The sequence below is a fragment of the Microtus pennsylvanicus genome, chromosome 5, assembly GCF_037038515.1.
Source record: "Microtus pennsylvanicus isolate mMicPen1 chromosome 5, mMicPen1.hap1, whole genome shotgun sequence".
Lineage (NCBI taxonomy): Eukaryota > Metazoa > Chordata > Mammalia > Rodentia > Cricetidae > Microtus > Microtus pennsylvanicus.
In genome coordinates, this window is record NC_134583.1 from 24,286,720 (window position 1) to 24,305,267 (window position 18,548).

At 40.6% G+C, this 18,548-nt stretch overlaps 1 protein-coding gene across 1 annotated transcript in view; it reads left to right on the forward strand.

The window, feature by feature from the left end:
• The window catches only part of Prex2 (phosphatidylinositol-3,4,5-trisphosphate dependent Rac exchange factor 2), a 281,271-nt gene that overhangs the window by 52,458 nt on the left and 210,265 nt on the right, over positions 1–18,548 (forward strand). The window contains exons 2-3 of the mRNA XM_075971371.1: positions 14,750–14,821; positions 16,204–16,326. Coding sequence (XP_075827486.1) covers positions 14,750–14,821; positions 16,204–16,326 — 195 coding nt within the window. The remainder of the gene's footprint in view (positions 1–14,749; positions 14,822–16,203; positions 16,327–18,548) is intronic.

Genomic DNA, 18,548 nt, shown 5'->3' on the forward strand with positions numbered 1-18,548 from the left:
GGCTCCTATGGTCACCTGTATATAAATGACACACACATAACACAGACACAGACATACACACACACACAGCCCCCTCCCAAAGACACACACACAAGACACACACACATTTTCTGTGTGTGTATGGATGAGACACATACACATGTTTTGTGTGTGGGGGTGTTTTGCCTCGAGTGCCTGTGTATCACATGCATGCCTAGTGTCTGAAGATTCCAGAGAAAAGTGTCATATTCTCTTGGAACTTAAACACACCTCATGTAAAATATTACCAGAAAAATGGTAGGCCATTTGAAACATCTTTTCCTCTTTTTTTCCTTTCTCCTATTATGAATTTTGAGACTAAAAGCTTCTTAGAAAAAAAGAATGAAAGAAAGAAAAGAAAAAAAGGAAAGAAAGATGTGTCATACCCAAGGGAGTCCATTTTGATTTTGTGTTTGTGTGGCCTGGTAAATTATCCATACTTGAGGATTCACTAGTATTAGAAAGTATTAAAGCAAAGAAAGTATTCATCTTATGACATCTTTGAAGAGAATGTCTCGAATTGGTTTTTAATTTTGTCATCAGCCTGTGTGAGTCTCATCTTGATCAGATCTGAAGTCAAGGTTTGCTCTGGCCCTTCACGTAGGTTATACAGCATTTATTATACTTCGTATAATAAAAGTCTTGTAAGCTTTGAGATAATTAGACAGAAAACTGTTAGATCTGTAACTTGATCTGCATGAATTATTTCTGTCTTCCAGTCTTTCTCATGCATTGTGGTTGTTGTGTGTGGACTGCATGTCTATTTGTGTGCATGCATGCGTCTGGTAAATGTTTCATGTTCCCCTCCATCCCTCTGTGCTTTATTTTAGAGACAGGGTCCCTCTCACTGACCGCGTACTTGCTGATTGAATAAGCTGGTGGGCAGTGCGCTCCAGGAAGCTGCCTGTCTCTGCTGTCCCTGTGCTAGGATGGCAGACTGAGCCCCTGAGTCTGGTGTTCTGTGTGGGGCTGGGGATCCGAACTTGGGCCTCAGGTTTACACAGCAAGCCCTTCATTGCCTTCCTGCTCTCTCCAGATCCTACCTTCTATTCTTGCAAGTTTGCAAATTTCCAGAATGTTGAATTCCCGACCAAGGCCAGCTGGCCTGGGTCCGAAAAAGAATGGGATAAAACCGGACTTGCTGAACATAGTGGACAATGAGGACTACTGAGAACTCAAGAACAATGGCAATGGGTTTCTGATCCTACTGCACGTACTGGCTTTGGGGGAGCCTAGGCAGTTTGGATGCTCACCTTACTAGATCTGGATGGAGGTGGGCGGTCCTTGGACTTCCCACAGGTCAGGGAACCCTGATTGCTCTTCGAGCTGATGAGGGGGAGGGATTTGATCGGGGGAGGGGGAGGGAAATGGGAGGCGGTGGCAGGGAGGAGGCAGAAATCCTTAATAAATAAATAAATTTAAAAAATAAAAATAAAAAAAAGAAAAAAAATTCCAGAATGTTCAGAAATAAAGATTAACAAACCTATACAGTGTCTCGGTTGCTGGTCAGGGAAGACAAGCATCTTTAACACAAAGACCCAAAATTAGGAGACAAAAATATTTAAAAATACCAATGACTCTGACTTACTGATAGTCTGGCTCACATTTTTGGTTCCAAAGTCACATTCTTTGAATTTTGAAGTTGAATCATGTCTTGGACTGGCAATGTACAAAATGGTACTATGTCTTTATTCTGGGCAACGACAAACAGGCATGCTTTAATCAGTCACATGCTCACGAGAGGAAACATCGGACAGTCTACAATAATCTGTGTTGCTGCCCTACTAAGCACTTTGGTTTAGGTTGATTCTATCCATTTTTGGCTTATGATATTTTCATTTTACAGTAGGTTTGTTAGTGTGTCACCCCACCCAACATGTAGCTTTTGTAAACAGTAGAATTTCTCTTTAAAGGTTTGAATTATACTGTTTGCTTTCCTATCAAGGAGCTCTCCAGGAGTTGGCAGGATTACCCGTATAGAGGTGCAGAGAGGAAAAGGCAGCAGCCTTGCCTTGAGCTCTGTTCTCTCCCCTGTTGGTTACTTTTCTGGTTGTAGGGACAAGCACTGGCCCGAAGCAAATGAGAGAAAGAAAGATATATTTTAGCACAGTTTCAGGGTATGCAAGGCCTTGCAGTGTTTCTGTCGGTGAGAACCTGTCACTTTCTTGGCTGTGAGAGTGTGAGGTGGCTTGCTCACGTTTTGGTGGCTGACCATGGACCTGTAGACGGGGCCTCTAATAACCATCTAGCCTAGCTCCTGTTTGCCAGCTTGGCTCCAGATCTCAAAACAGCCTGTTGAAGACCAGGTGTTCAGGCACATCTCACACTCACGTTATAGGCATAGGATTAGTATCATAGTGGTGGATGGCAGTGGTGGCCGCAACAGAAGCACTATCTGATATTTATTGGACCTTCACTGTGGGATGCACAAAGTACCAGCTATGTGATCCACTCCATCATCCCGTGGGATGAGTGATTTATCATTAGCTTGATGTAATAGATGAGGGAACTGATCTAGCTTCTCATAAGTGCTTGTCACAGAGCTAAACGCCACTTCCATTCGGGTCCTGTGGTGGTACGTGAGTTGAGTGGGTATTTCCAGATCTGTTGGAGGAGGTATGTGAGGAGTAGATTTCGAAGGGCTTCTAAACAACCCACCACAACACCATGTGCTTTCTGGGTTTCTTTGACTTCTTCCTAGAATTGCCTTGTGTAGCTAACCATTCTGGAAAGAGAACCACTCCAAACAGTGTGGGATGCAGGATCTTCAGGAAGCAAATGATTCTTGGGATAAATATGCTAAGAAGCTTATTGATAAAATTGCTCACTAAAAACGCCAGTTGAAAATAAAGAAAATGACATTATTCAGTATTTGCGATCACAGGTGCCGGAACTCTTGCTAGCTTCTCAGCTAAGAGTTAGTGCCTCAACATCAGACTCTGGAGAAACCAAGAGTTAAGTACCGCACATCAAAAAGTGTTAATTTTACTCCTGTTTTATTTTCTCCCTTTTATTTTCTCATGAAAGTAGTATTTGATTTGAAGTCAGATGGCATTTTCAAACTCACAACTCTGGAATGATCAGTACTAAATGTTTGTGAGGGTCAAAGCTTATGGCTGTAAACTGCAATGGCTACAGAGATCAATTTGCAAAAACCGAGCAAAACAGACTTCATTTTAAAAAAACTTGTTGTTGACTATACGGCCACTAACATTCAGCTTTAGCGGAAAGCATAGTAGAGAAGAGTGCCACTTGTGACAGAATGAAGTGGAGATGTGTCCCTCAGGTCCAGGCTGGCGCTGCCCTTGAGGAAGACAGTCCTTGGTCTGCATTTCTTGGTGTTTGACGTTGGGTGCTTCCTCTATTACCATTGAAGAATTTTTGTTTTGAGACAGGGGTATCTTTGAACTCGGAGCTCACTGATTCCACAGGACTTGCTGGTTGGTGAGCTTTAGGGGTCCTCTGGGCTCTGCCTTTCCAGAACAAGGATCATAGGTCCATGCTACCAAACCCAGCTTTTCATAGGAATTCTGGGAACTCTGAACTCTGGTCTTCATGTGTGTGTGTGGCAGGAACCTCCCTGACCAAGCCACTTTTCAGCCCTGAGTAAATGTCTTAACTGTATTTTGCTGTGTTCAAAGCAAACCCTGCTAGTGTTCTTCCCCTTCACATTAGAGCAATTATTGCCTTAGGGCAGTAGAAATTAAATGGCTTCTTAACAAACTTCTGACTGAGCTGTAAAACGAATTTGTAGGAATTTTGAATTTCAGAAGGAAAGCTTAAACAACAGAAAATTAATGAAAGACAAAAGAGGAGAAAAAAGGATTTCCATTTTGCTTTTAATACTTGAAAGTGAGACCATAATTCCACTGGTGATGCTCTTGTTAGTGGCCTTTTCTGTTCACCTGCGGTATTGCCAGTCAGCTTTCAGCATCTCTAAAGTCCTGTGTCTGCTACATAATGTTCCACTCACAAGTGATGAAGACTTCCAAGAAAACACTGTTTTATATATAGGGTTTTTGTTTTGAAATTTATGGGGGTCAAGTAGAAAACAGTAACTCATTTTAATTATATTTTTCAACATTTTTCCTTTTTATTATATTCTATACGTGGACATTTTGGCCACATGTATATCTGTGTACTTCATGTGTGCCTGGTGTCCTTGGTGGCCAGAAGAGGGTGTGGGATGCCTTTGATTGGCATTACAGTTAGTTGTGAGTCAACGTATGAGTATTGGGAACTGAGCCTGGGTCCTCTGGAAGAGTAGCCAGTGCTCCTAACTGCTGAACCATCTCTACAGCACCTTAATTATGTTCAAATCTCAAGAGTGCGACTACAGTTTTCTGCCTCTAAGACAGTCACGAGGTTGGAATTAATAGTTACTCTGAGAAAGGAGTAAACAACATCTTTTAGTGGGAAGTTGAGCACGTGTAGAAAGCCTGTCAATAACAGTGATGTAACAATGCTTTTAGTCCTGGACCATGCAGAAACATAGATGACTTTCATGGGGAATTTGTTTTGATAACTTTTATCTGAGTAATACAGGTGTTGTATGTTCTGTTCTCTTTGAAGGACCTGTAAATTGATAATTACCATTGCAATTGAGCCCTAAGTAGTACTGAAATATTTAGCAGATGGTTTAGTAATTAAAGGTTTTGTAGTTTTGTCTGGATGGAATGTTGCCATGGCAGCTGAGGGACAAACAATCATCTCTTTCAAAGGAGAAAAGATGCAGTTGATGTTCATTAGGCAGATGCAGCTCAGAGAGTAAAGACATGCAACCAATGTTACTTCAGAGTTGTGATTCAGGGCATTAAGAACATCCACTAAACATCCTTGAGTGGACAGCACACCTCCCCACAACAAAAGAATTGTTCAGCTCCAAATGTCAACAGGATTGAGAAACCCTTCCATCCACAGATGGACAAGAAGACTCATAGACTGCACTCCATATTGCTTTTCAATGTTTAGGAAGATAAAGTACACTAAGGAAATTTAGAAGTCACAGTCTGTGTTCCACAGCTTTGTTCCACAAGCTTATTGACTATTTTATTTTTTATTTTTATTTTTTTTGAGATAGGGTCTTACTATATTGCTCTGGCTGTTCTGGAACTCACCTTATAGACCAGGCTGGCCTCAGACTTGCAGAAATCCACCTGCCTCTGCCTCCCAATGCTGGGATTAAAGACATGTGCCACTACACCCATCCTTATTGAATACTCTATAAGTGCTGAGCATTGCTGTAGATGTTGGGCAAATATCACTGAGACAATCAGGACATGTTTATCTTTTGGACCTCCCATCATAGTGTGGGTTACAGAGAGCAAACAGACTCGTGGAGCTCTGAGAAGTGGTGGACACCATAGGTAGGGCATGATGGGAGCATGTCCGACTGTTGGTTTTAGGTCACTGCTCTGAGGAAATGGCATTTAAGCCAAATGACAGTCAGATAAAAATAGTCCAGGCAGAGGAACGAGGTTCTGGGATAGTGCTGATGTGGAAGTAAGTTGCACAGAGATGGAATGAAGCAGGAAGGCTGATGGGATTGAGCAGTGTCAATGAGCAAAGAAGGACCGTATCAAGTAAGGAAAGGGTGATCATCAGGAGTCCTGTTGTGGGGGATGATACGGGAGGAGGGGGGATAAAAAGATGAAAGTATAAAAATATATGTATGGGAATGTTTTAATGAAACTTATCATTTTGCATATTAATTAAAAACTAAACTGAACTAAAGATAGATTAGGGAGAAACCTCGGTGGATATCATGAAGACCTGAGTTCTCTGTCTAGCATTGAGAGTAAAACCTGGGGGTGTGAGTGGGGAAGAGGCTTAGTGGATAAGATGCTTCCTCTGAATCCCCAAAACCCATATAAAAATTGGGGCATGTCTGCACATGCTTGTGACCCCAGAATTGGCAGACAGAGATAGGCAGACCCCAAGAGTATATGCCAGCCAGAAACTGAAAAAGAGAAGAATTTCTAATTGTCCTTCACTGGCCTCTGTATGTCTACAGACAAGTAGACCCACACAGTCTTATGCATATACAACACAAATATATACCACACACACACACGCACACACACCCCACACTCTTTGTGTCAGGACATATTTGCAAATACAACACTAAGGAGAGAGAGACACACAGATTCTGGGGATTGACTAGCTAGTCAGTTTAGCCAAAATGATAAACACCGGGTTCAGTGAGAGATTCCATCTCCAAAATGTAAGGAGGAGACCAATAGCGAGGTCGCTTGCATCAGCCTCTGGCTTCCATGTGCACACAATATGGGTGAACACACCTGCACACACATATTAGTGCACCCTTCCAGTGCGGGGTAGTGCGGTAGGCAACTAGGTTAGAAGAAGTCTGCCAGAGATTGGTTAAGTGCCCTCCTCAAGAGAGGTTTGAGCAAAGCTATTTGTCCCTCTCACTGCGTGAGCTCATGAAGAGGGTGACAATTTAGGAGCAAGCCTTTACAGATACTGAATCTACTGGTGTCTTATCCTTAGCCTGTCTAGCCTTGGGTTCTCCATTCCAAGGTACAGTAGAGTAGTCTTGTGGAGTGGCAGAAGGTGTGTGGGTTGTATTTTGTGTGGAAGCAGACCCTTCAAAGATTTTGAGCTGGAGAATTTTAGTCTGAATTACATTTTAAAATAGTCATTTTTTTCAGCTGCAAGAATGAATTTTACGGAGACAAGATTAGAGGCCAGTACCTAATAATGGGCCTGCAACCCTAGACTAGTACTATTATGGTAACATAATTATAACAATATTAGAGTTTGTCATTTCCCTTTTTTGTTGTTGTTGTTGTTTTCTATTCTACTTCCTGATTGTGTTCCAATAACTTGGCAGTAAAGTTAAATTGAAGAGTGTGTGTCTGTATGTGTGTGTGTTTCTTTGGGGTTTATAAGTAGAGGGGCTTATTGCATCTCACCCCATCATGAGTCTTATGTGTAGAGTCTGTGCCAGACTAGGGAAAATAGATACATTCAGGGAAGAAGTCAAATGAAGTTTTTAGTACAAGGATGCTGGGGATGTAATGAGAGAAAGGTCAATTTTAATGAAACAATAGCATTCTGTGCTATAGATTTGTAGTAATGAATCTTGGTCATTGCTCAGTGGAGAGTCCTTGGGGTTATCACAAAGTGTCCCATGATTTTTTTTCAATATTTTATGATTTTCAAAAGTTATTAAACAAGTTTTTCACTTAGTGTTAGTTATCTTCTATTTCTTTTTTTTTCCCCTAGTAGTGTTGGGCATCAAATCCAAGGCCTGTTCGATACTAGGCAAGTTCTCTGCTGCTCCGTTCCAACCCCAGCTCCCTGACCTCCTCGTTAAGAAGTAATTGGCTACTCTTTATTGTAGTATCTGCGAGTATTGAAGCAGATGCTTTTAACAGCTTGCTTTATTGATAGATTTATTTAACAAGGCCGGAAGAGAGCTCATGGTCTATGGATATTTGGGGCTTTGTGGAAACTTTTCAGGGGATATATGAGTTTCAAACTCTTTTCACAGTAATGCTAAATCTGCTTTGTTTTTACTGTATTGTCTGTCATGTCTACTGATAATGCAAAAGCTGTGGTCTATGAAGTCATTAATGCTTCAGTCTGATTCAAAACTGTAGCCGTCTGCTCGTTTATGCCGCCTACTCCAAGGGGTCAAGGGGAGGATGACAGTTCCACTGGATAATATTCTTTCCTTTAAACTTCTTTGGAAGGATATTTATTTTATTTCATATGTATGAGTGTTTGGCCTATATGTATGTCCTTGCGTTAGATACATGCCTGGTGCCCATGGAGGCCAGATGAGGGCATTGGAGGTCCTTGAGCTAGAACTTATAGATAGTTGTGAGCCACTGTGTAGGTGCTGGGAATTAAATCTGTGTCCTCTGCTAGAAGAAATGCTTGAAACTGCTAGGTCATCTCTTTAATCCCTGAAGAATATTCTTGACAAAATATTGAAATTTTTTTCTATATGCAAGGATTTTGGCTGCATACTGTGTTTGTCTCTAGGAAAGGAATTTGTGGTATTGTTGGAGTTGCTGGGAACTAGAAATAGTGACTTCAGGACAAACTGTGGTTTCTGTCTTTAGAGTATTTGTGTTTTTAGCAGACATTTGCTCAATAAAAGAAAAACAGCTGATAGTATTTGTTGACAGTGATAGAATTCATTCTTCTAAGTGAGCATTGAGTTCCAGAAAATGTGTGGCCATCTCTGAGGTTGACTGCTTCCTAAGACTTAAAGAATTTTCTGATAACCTAGATACTAGTAGTCACACTTATGATTTTTTCGACATTATGTAGTGACTTTTATCAATATTTAGAAAATAGATATAACTATGATTAAATTAACACTGAAAATTTAAGCATTCACACTTGAGTGTAATAATGCTTTATGGTAGACCAATGAATTATAATGTGGCAGTGAAAAGTTCACTATAGCTTCATATAACTATGAACTTGAGTTTGGTAATTTATGTAAGAAGAATATTCATGATTATCTGAGTAAGTTATAAGAAACACACTCTTTCTGAATTCAGTATACATTTATATTAGATTGTTTTTCTTTGCTTAATTCCACTCAAACAACAAATCACAGCCATTTTAGCATACATGAAGATCCAGCTATCTTCTATTAAGGTAGTCATTCAAAATGGCAAACATCTAAACCAGTGTACCCATAACAAATGGCTGTATTTATTTCTGGGAGAGTCTGTGTCTGTGTGTGCCTGTTGTCTATGTGCAGATAGACATTCAGGTGCTCATGGATGCCATTGGAGGGCTTCAAATGCTGTGGATCTGGAGTTATAGGCGTCTGTGAGCTGCCCAGACTGGGGGCTGGACATCCATCCTCTCACTGCTGAACCATCTCTCAAGTGCCAACAACCATAGTTCTCACAGAAATTATTTTGAGAAAAACTGATATCTTTTTAAAACCCCAAAAAGGCTTATTTAAATTAATACAGAATGGGTCTATTAGTAATTTTAAAATAAATGACTATTAAATAAATAATTGTTACATTGATTCTGTTTTAATTTGTAATATTTTAGATATTAAATAGATGCATTAAAAAGAAAGACTCTTTGGGATTCACCGTAGTCTTTATAAATATGAAGAAACCTTGACACTGGACAGCTGCCAAAAACAGCGCCTGACTCTGAACAGAAACGCTTGGCTTTTTCTGGCCAGTCCATTGCTATAGTACCTTTTAGACTGTGGATATTAACTTATAAAACCATATGGAAAGGGAAGAGCACCTGCTCGAGAGCTTAGGAATCAGTGTTGAGAAAAGGGAAGCTGGTGAGGACAGAAGGTGTTCACAGAAACTGTGTTTCAGAACCTGTTGCAAGGTGAGTGTGCCTTTTCTGGAAGTCCCAAATTGGACATGCAGCAAAGACAAAAGTTTGCTAACATTAACTTGACACAATAGTGAAAAATCCATAGCTTATTTCATGCACAAAATTATTAAAAATAAAAAATTATCTTCAGGCTGTGCATGTAAGTTATGTGTTAAATCAATTTCATGTTTGGTTATTTCACCAATATATCTCAATATGTATATATATATGTGTGTGTGTGTGTGTGTGTGTGTGTATTCCTGTGTGAAGAATTTCTGCTTCTCATTGTTTCAGATGAGGTGACCTGACTGTGTAAAAAACTTGAAGGATGATTGGCTGTAGTTGTTTTTTTAATCTACCTCCTAAGTTGTCTCCTGTGTTCAGCAGAATGTCTCAATAACTTTTCTGTTTACTGGCTCCATGCCCTCCTTCCACTCTGCCCACCCCTGGTCAGGCTCACCGGGACCAAGTGTGCCTGCTCTGTCTTGCTTGGTTGTTTGGTGCTCCAGAAGCAGTTGGTCTCCTCTCTGTCTCTTGCCCTCATGTTTGTGACCCTGTTCTCCATAGCTTTACTCTTCACTTATTGGAATTCTTATCTCCTGTGGGTTTATTTTTTTCATGCCATTCCCTACATGTCAGAGAGGCCTGGAATCTGTCTGGCAGCCTATGGCTGTCTTCTTCTTCTTCTTCTTCTTCTTCTTCTTCTTCTTCTTCTTCTTCTTCTTCTTCTTCTTCTTCTTCTTCTTCTTCTTCTTCTTCTTCTACTTTTCTTCTCCTTCTCCTTTTCCCTCTCCCTCTCCCTCTCCCTCTCTCTCTTCCTCTTCCTCTTCTTCTTCTTCGTCTTCATTTTATGGACTGGAGGTCTCTCTCTCTCCATCCTCTTCCAAGTTACATCTTTATGCCAGTGTCACTGAGTGCTGATCTCACAGTGATTCTGAGAGTGTAGGAGAATCCTTCAACCATTGTTTCCTCTCAGAACCTCAAATGGTATGCCAACTCCTTGTTCAGAATCTCCATCTTAGTGTCCAGTGGACATTTCCAGTTCCACATGGCCCCAACAGCCTGTACTCACACCCTCAAAGCCTTTTTTCCTTTGGGTGTTCTCCATTCCCTTAAAATGCTCTCAGGAAAATAAAACAAATACTTATACCCCAAAGTTTAAAGGGCAGAAGGAAAATATTTACCGTTAATGTGTTTTTTACATCTATTATAATAGAATGAGTACATTTTCCCCCAGTAACAGTACAAACCATCTTGAAATTTGCTCATTACATTTTTATATGTAAATCATTCCTCTTTCTTTATAGCTGCATTTCCATTATAGTCTCATGATTTTCAGACATTTCTATATGTAGAATATTGATGGGGTACCAAGATTTAATACTTACACAGTAGTCTAAAATTCAGGTTAACACAAGTGGCTAGAATCCAAAGTGTTAAATGCTAAAACTGTTGGACTTTTGAGGGACGGGAGAGGTAGGGCTATGTAATTGATAAAAATAGTAGGAATGGCAAAGACGAACTGACTGAGATGTAATTGAGCCTTGAAATTTTCAAATACAAATGCATGTCAAGAGCGAAGTGTTGTGGGCTCAGCTTGTTTTGAGTGGCAGCAGCACAGTTTATCCTTCTCTTCTATCTAAAGACTTTCTTCCTTCTCTTGGTAACAAATCTGTAGTTTAGTGTCATGAAACTTTAGTTAGCGTTTGACATTTGACAAAAGTTTTAATCAAACATAATCAAACAGAGGAAAACAACATGGAAAAATGCAAAGAGGAAATGAAGCATTTACTCACGGTGGGGGAAGATAGACTGGTGTCCCAGAAAATGTTTTATATTAGGAAGATGCTGAAAAAGTGAGCATGTGCCATCACCTGTGTGAGCTGTAAGGTCCTTGGAGAAGCATCTGCAACCCCCACCTTCTCCAAATGTGGCTCCTCTATCTTGGCTGGATTTCCACAATGAGCAGTTTATGAAACCTAGATTGTGACTCGCATGGGGGAGGCCTCCCCTGGCAGGGAACATGAAGCTCCAATTGGCTACGTGAGGGTGATAGGTACAGGCATCCATTATTCTGTGTCGAGTTGAACCAAAAGGTGCAGTAAGTCTGTTTTCCAGCTGTCATTCACTTGCTAGATTCTCTAACTCTGTTATTGGCAGCCTTTGAAAGGATCAACAAACCAATGTCTACCAGAAAGTGGGCTCTGGTCCTGCTTTACCAGAGCCACCAGAGTCCTGCTCAGAGCACACACTAGTCCAACCATCTTTCTCAGGACTTCAGGAAGAGTTGGCAGTCTGCATGTAGACTCTTAAATACGTGTAGAGTCTTAAACACAGCAGAATGCTTGTGAGCCATAGACATTAAAAACTGTTTTCTGGGGCTTATTCTTCAAACATATTTGTGCCATGGCCAAAGGGATTTACTTTTAGTGAAACTGTGGCCTTGGGCAAATGAATAAATGCATTGAATAGTGTGTGAATTCCCTACCATGCCTTGGTGACTTGATGCTTCCTCATTTGCTTTGGGGGAGGTTTACTGCCCAGTGATTCCACTCTGAGGAAGCTGTAGATACAGCCTGTTTAAAATCATTCCCAAAGCATATATTTATGTTTATCTTCAGGACAGAAGACTTAACATTTTTTTTTTAAATACCAGTGTTCTCATGATTGCGCATTCTCAGCAAGCCATCTAAAGTCTGCTTTTCCTGTGTATAAAACAAGGAACTTGGGGAATGACTATTTGGTCAGACATGGCCGTGAGGTCCAGGTTCCTTTCCTACGCAATTCAAACACATGGTCCATGATATCATGGAGGAAAGAAGATACACGCATCAGAGGAGTATGTGGTGTACTGGCTAGTTTGTATGATCCCTTCCAGTTCTTATTTTGATTCAGTTTTATTCCTTCCAGGATTTCAGTTAGTGGTGGTTGAAGAATGTGCTGGGTTCTGTTTATGGAAGAAAAGTATACAGTTGCACGAGACAGTACCTGTTTACTGTGTGGTCAATGTGAAATGTAAACGAGACAGAGAAAATATTCATGTTGTTATAAAGCTCAATAGAAAAGGTGGATCATGTTGGGATAAGTGTTTGGAATGTATTCAAGAGAAATAAATCTGAAATTAAAAATTAAGCAAAATAATACTAATTAAAATAGGTACTTAAAACTACAAGATTCAAATGTTAGTTTTCCCCATGGCCAACTATGTATAACTTTATAAAGTAGTTCAAAAAGCATATCATATTTTAAATAAAAATTAAGATTATACCAAAAAATATTGATATTTGTTTTATTTAATTTGATAGATGTACGAGAGCCTGGGTTATTATTTTGCTTTGGCTCAGTAGTTAGGAAATCTGAGGTATGAACCAGATGAATGAAGAATAAGAGTGCTGAAGCTCATGGTGGATAAGGTCTGGGGACTTACTTATTTGATTTGTTTAAATAGGCTTTGTTTTTAAAGCAAGAGTGATACTGTGCTTATAGCCAAGCATTCAAAAAGGAATTAATGTCCAGAAATCTCCTTCCTGGTCTCTAAGTAGAAGTAGCTACTGTTGGCAGTTTTGGAGTATTGTGAATATTAATTTTTTCCTCACAGATATAAAACATGCGTGTCGATATACACACTTGTGTGCATATGCTTATGTGTGTGTGCATATGTATTTGCATATCAAGTATGCCATTTTGTGAATTATTTTCACCAGACAGCTTTTCATGAGCATCTGTCTTTTATACATATATGTGTACATTTTTGCATATATATCGGTCTAGTTTTCTGTGCCTTCATGTCTGATCTGACTGTGATTTTGCCATCAAAGTCTGCAATATGAATGTTGCATGTGTCTTGTGCTTCCTTTATGGGTGGATCTTTAGGTTGTTTCCAATTTTATTACTTTTATAACCAATGAGTTTCTTTGTCAGAATATATTCCTAGGACAGATTCTGAGAGATAGAATTAGTCGGCTTAACCTGAAAATTAGTATTAGGTTGAACCTACTCATTCTCCCAGCAGGAAAGCCCACTTCAAGTGTGGCACGTATTGTAAGCAGTCTTCAGGACTGTTGTCCCGGTTACTATTCTTGTCAGCAATGCCTTGAGGGTGATAATTTGGGGATATTATGAGCAATCTCTTGGTCACCATCAACTTTTCTTAGTGCCTTCAATGAGTAAATATAACATGTCTAAGATATGATTCTTATTGTAATTTTTATTTTTTAAATGCCATGGCCAGAGGCACCTACCCTGAGCTTCTGTGTGCCTTGGAAAGCTGCAGACCTTCCCTTAGCTGGCGGTGGCAGAGTCCTCAAAGCAGACAGAAGAGCAATAGTCTTTTCTAACTTTGTGGTGCTGGGGAATTGGTCTAGGACTTCTGATATATTATCTACTGTTGAACAATATCCACAGTCCTTGAGATTATCTTACATGACCACTGGGTAATTTATGGATGATGTCTTGAGAACATAAACTAAATTTGCTAGGTGGGAAGTTCTCTTTCTTTCTTTCTTTCCTTCCTTCCTTCCTTCTTTCTTTCTTGCCTTTTTATGTTAAGGCTCACTATATATCAAATATTTTGTAATTAGTCTTTAATGAAAGTTTAATTATCATTAAGAAATTTTAGTCTAAATATTCTAAATATGCCCCACTCCCATGTCTCTCTCTGATGATGGACATTAAACCCAGGGACTTATGCTTGCTAGGAAATTGTTTTACCTCTGAGCCACTCCCTTAGCTTGTATCTGAGTGTGCTGAGATAACTGTCTCTTTTCTCCCCTCCCTCCCTCCTCCTCCCTCTCTCCGTCTGCCCTCCCTCCCTCTCTCCCTTCATCCTACAGTACTAAGAGTCACTGTAGAATTTCAGGCCCCTTCACCTTTTTAGTTGAAATGCCATATTTACATTATATTCTGGTCTTTCTGTGCTTCGCAACACTTAAACTTTAGGAAGCACCCAATTCTACATGTTTACCCTAGAATTCTGAGGACCAGGCAGATGAGTTTAATTCATATAAACTTAATCATTTTTGTCTCTGCCTCACCATTGTAGTGAAAGTCATATTCTCAGGTAGGAGAAACAGTGTACTAGAGTCTCACATATGATGGCAAAACTATTTTACCCCCGCTACTAGAATTTGAAACCTCAGTTTTATTTATTTTTGATAAGGTCTCACCACATAGCCTTTGCTGGCCTAGGAATCCTTATGGAGGTCAGGCTAGTCTTGACCTTTGGGCAATCTTCCTATATCTGCCTCCCAAGTACAAGGATTAGAGGTCTGCCTTGCCATGCCCCCTGGTAAGCTTTGGTGTTTAGTGCAGTACTTTACCTCATTCTGATAATTGATCCATCATTCTGTAAGGCTAGCTCTTCTCTCATAGTGTCTTCTCTTGTGTTCCCCAGGCCTTCTTGCACCGAATGAACCAGTGTGCAGCAGCAAAGGTTGACAAGAATGTGACAGAGGAAACGGTGAAGGTGAGCAGGCTGCTTAAGCCCTCAGTGCCCTTTCGTTCTTCGCATCTCCACTCTGAGCTCCTCCAGGAGTGACTAGCGTTAGAAGAGGGAGCTAGAGCCTGGGAAGAGAAAGGAAGAGGACAGCTTACATGTCCTAGAGAATTCTTGTGCTTACCAAGACCATGTAAGCATTTGAAAAGATGAAAAGTAAGCCTAAGAAATAAGACTAGACCTTCACTGTGTATGAGAAGAAGGCAGGACGAGGTAACAGACAGTTTGCCAGAGTCGTTCAAGAAGGCAAGATATGGGGAAGTGGGAATTCCAGTCTCTGATCTCTCATGAGCAAAATTTGGATCATCCACTGCTACAGAAAAGAATGTAATACCCAAAAGTAAATTCATAAGTGTTTCCTTACCTTGTAAAATGTAGGGAAGAGGTCCTGGATGTGGCTTAGTGGTAGCATGTGTTTTGGGTTGGTTACAATGTCACTGCAGACATGAGAAGAACTAACTGAGAAGTACCACCAGTAACTTAGGTCTCAGAGAGTGGCTAGAGAGTTTGCAGTGTTTAAGAATCTGGGTTCCATCCCCAGCACCCCATACACGCACACACACACACACACACACACACACACACACACACACACACACACACACAGAGTTTTGAGAAAAGAAATAAAGAATGGTAAATGAAAATTTATCTTTTGTCGTGGTTGCTGATTATGCTCTTGCTGTTTTATTAATAAAAAATTCAAGGGTTTTTATATTCCTCTGACTGTTTCCTTATGGGTTATATATATAACTTGCAGATTTTTCTATCATTGAAAGCTTTAGTTAACAAGCTTTGGGTCACAGAAAAAGCAACCTATGATTCAAGTGGACTTGAGCACTCACTCACAGGGACTCCAGGTGAAAGAAAACATCTGTACAGGTGTTTCAGGGTAGGCCAAGTGTAGCTAGGGCTGCAGCACCCAAAGCCGCTGTCTGGGTACAGAGCAATGACCTTGCAGTTGACCCTGCTGTGACTTGTACACATACACACCTGCCAGAACGAAGGCTGGACCATTCTGGGCTACTTTTCCTAGTGTCGAGGACTTTCCCAAAAGTCTGCCGGCAGATCTCCCACACGTTTACTTATAGGCATTCAGGGAAGAGGATGGCGCTGGCAGGCTGGGATTTGTCCCTCAGTCTTTTTCCTGAGTTTCAGGATGGTGTCCCCATTCTCAGAGTTCTGTGGGAAAACAGAAGTCCAGATGAAACTGGCTTTTGCTTGCTGGGTAGGAGGAAGCGTGGATGTGGAGTGGCTGTTCAAGGTGCTGGGTCCTCCTGGGCTTTTTAATTGAAATTTTTCAAATTTGCTTCACAACTGGACGTAACAGATTTTATTGCTGTGTTTATTTTTAGATGCTGTTCTCCAATATCGAGGAGATCCTTGCTGTCCATAAGGAGTTCCTGAAGGTTGTAGAAGAATGCTTGCACCCTGAGCCCAACGCCCAGCAGGAAGTGGGAACCTGCTTTCTTCACTTTGTAGGATAATATTTTTTTCCATCCCCTGTTTATTTTCAAACTCCTTCTCTCTTGATTTTAAGGACTGCATCTTGGCAGAGTAGTATGGGTAAATTCAGGGTGAGAAGTAAAGCCGGACACCAGAAGTGTGGGGTCTTTTAAGGCCAGTGAAATCTTGCCCTCGGAGCCAGAAAAGGGGAGGGAGTCCCCCATCATCCATTTCACTCAAGGAATAAACAGCCTTTTCTTTTTCCTGACAAGCTAGTTCTTCGCATCCTCTGTAGCTTTGAATTCTAATGAATATTCAGCCCGTTTCATAATGAATGGATTTTTATGTTTCGCTCAAACATAGCACATTTTTCTTTTGGGGCAGAAAATTCTCACTCTTATAATGGCGCTGCAAGGCCTTTCTTTATTGGTCAGAACATTCCCTTGTTAACTTTCTGGTTACCAACCTGGAGGCGAAGGGACTGCTGCTTCCCATGACTGGTTTTCCTCCAGGGTGGCTTCTCAGAAGTTTGTTCGGAGCGATGTTGGGAAGAACGAGGTGCAGGGGCTCAGTTGTCTGGAACACCCACCCTGTGCCTGGATGTCAGTTCCATGTATTTGTCCAGGATACCTGGAACTGTGCAATCGATTTGCAAAGCAAGAAGCCACCTGCTTGGTGTTTTTAAGAACCAAAGGGTATTCATACTACTACAAGAACAAATTTAAAAAAATATTGTCATTGATTCCTTTCCATGGGTGCTAATTTTCAGAACACCTCTGAATCAAATGCCCCCCCCCCCAATGACTATCTGACATACACAGCTAGGTGAGACTACACAAATGCCACCCAATGACTATCTGACATACACAGCTAGGTATGTGTATATTTTCTGTTTAGTCATTTTTTGTGTAGTTTCTTTATCTACATGTGATGAACAGGCTTGTTTTGTCATCTGTATATATATATTTTAATGATTGTTTTACCAAAGGGAGATACTCCTGGGGACTGTGTTGATTATTAAGCTGTGCATTTCTTGGTTATGGCTGGGAGCTGTGATGCTCATATCCGCTTCCTCAAGCCTGTTTCCTTTCACAGAACAGTTAGACTCCCCTGCCAGCTGGAGTAGCTGTTATCTCAGGCCAGGGATGCTCATGGGAACTCTGCACCCTGACAGCCATTTCCTTAGTAACACATTATGAATCTGTCATCCATAAATGCCTCTCAACTATTTCTGAACTTTACTCTTATTCTGGCTCCTACCATCTCTTGAGGCTTGTAATTCAACCCATGCTCTGCTGGCTACATAAAACAATGCTTACTGCTCCTAAGTCTGTGTCTTTGAAATTCTGTTCTGATAACTTGGTTAATAAATTATTTGCATTTTTCATTGGGCTCCTTTGATAGCTATTAATTATAGCTCAATTGGGAGCAGTCCTATAGATATGGTAGGGATCCCAGAGATCATGATAGCAAAATTCTTCATTTTTGGAAAGAAATCTCTCTAACATGTGAAGGCTGTTTGTGTGGTTTCCCAGCAGCTCAAATTATTAGATCTTGATTGACTGGTCACACCTCTGTCCATCACTGGCCCTGCCATTTCCACTGAATGGCCCTGTTTTGGAACCTTATAGACGTTCATTTCTCACAGAATAAAGGCCATTTGAAAGTAGCTATAATAGTATGTCTTGACCTTTCTGTCTTAAACATCTCTCTATGAAGCAATCGCTGGGATGTTGTACCTTCAGGGTCTGCCATTATTTTAGTTACTTGTTGCTGTGTGCTTTTTTGTTTGTCCATATCCATTTTAAATGTGACTGCTATGATTGGCTAAGGTAAACATCGGGGTTCTGTCTCTCATGATTCCTGTGTGAGGTATCGCGTGCCTCTTCCTTCTGTCTAGAATGATGCTGTCCCTTCTTTTGACTGGGAGATGTCCATTTCTCATTTATTTCACTGGACCTAGGTCAGAAGTAATATTTTAAAAAAAGCCGTGTCTGATTTCTCATGACAAAGGTAAAAAACCTTCATTGTCTGAGCTTTGCCACCATTTGACTCACTCCTATTATTGCATTCGTATTGGGGCAAATTTATCAACTTCTTTTCTAGGCTATACTTATGAACGGGGGCAATAAAAAATTTACGCGCATGTAGTATGTCTCTGAGACACTGTACCTTTGTGGATTTTTTATGCATATCACATGGATTAAAATTTCAAAGTAATGTAAAGTAATTCTCATTTATGCTGTCTTTAATT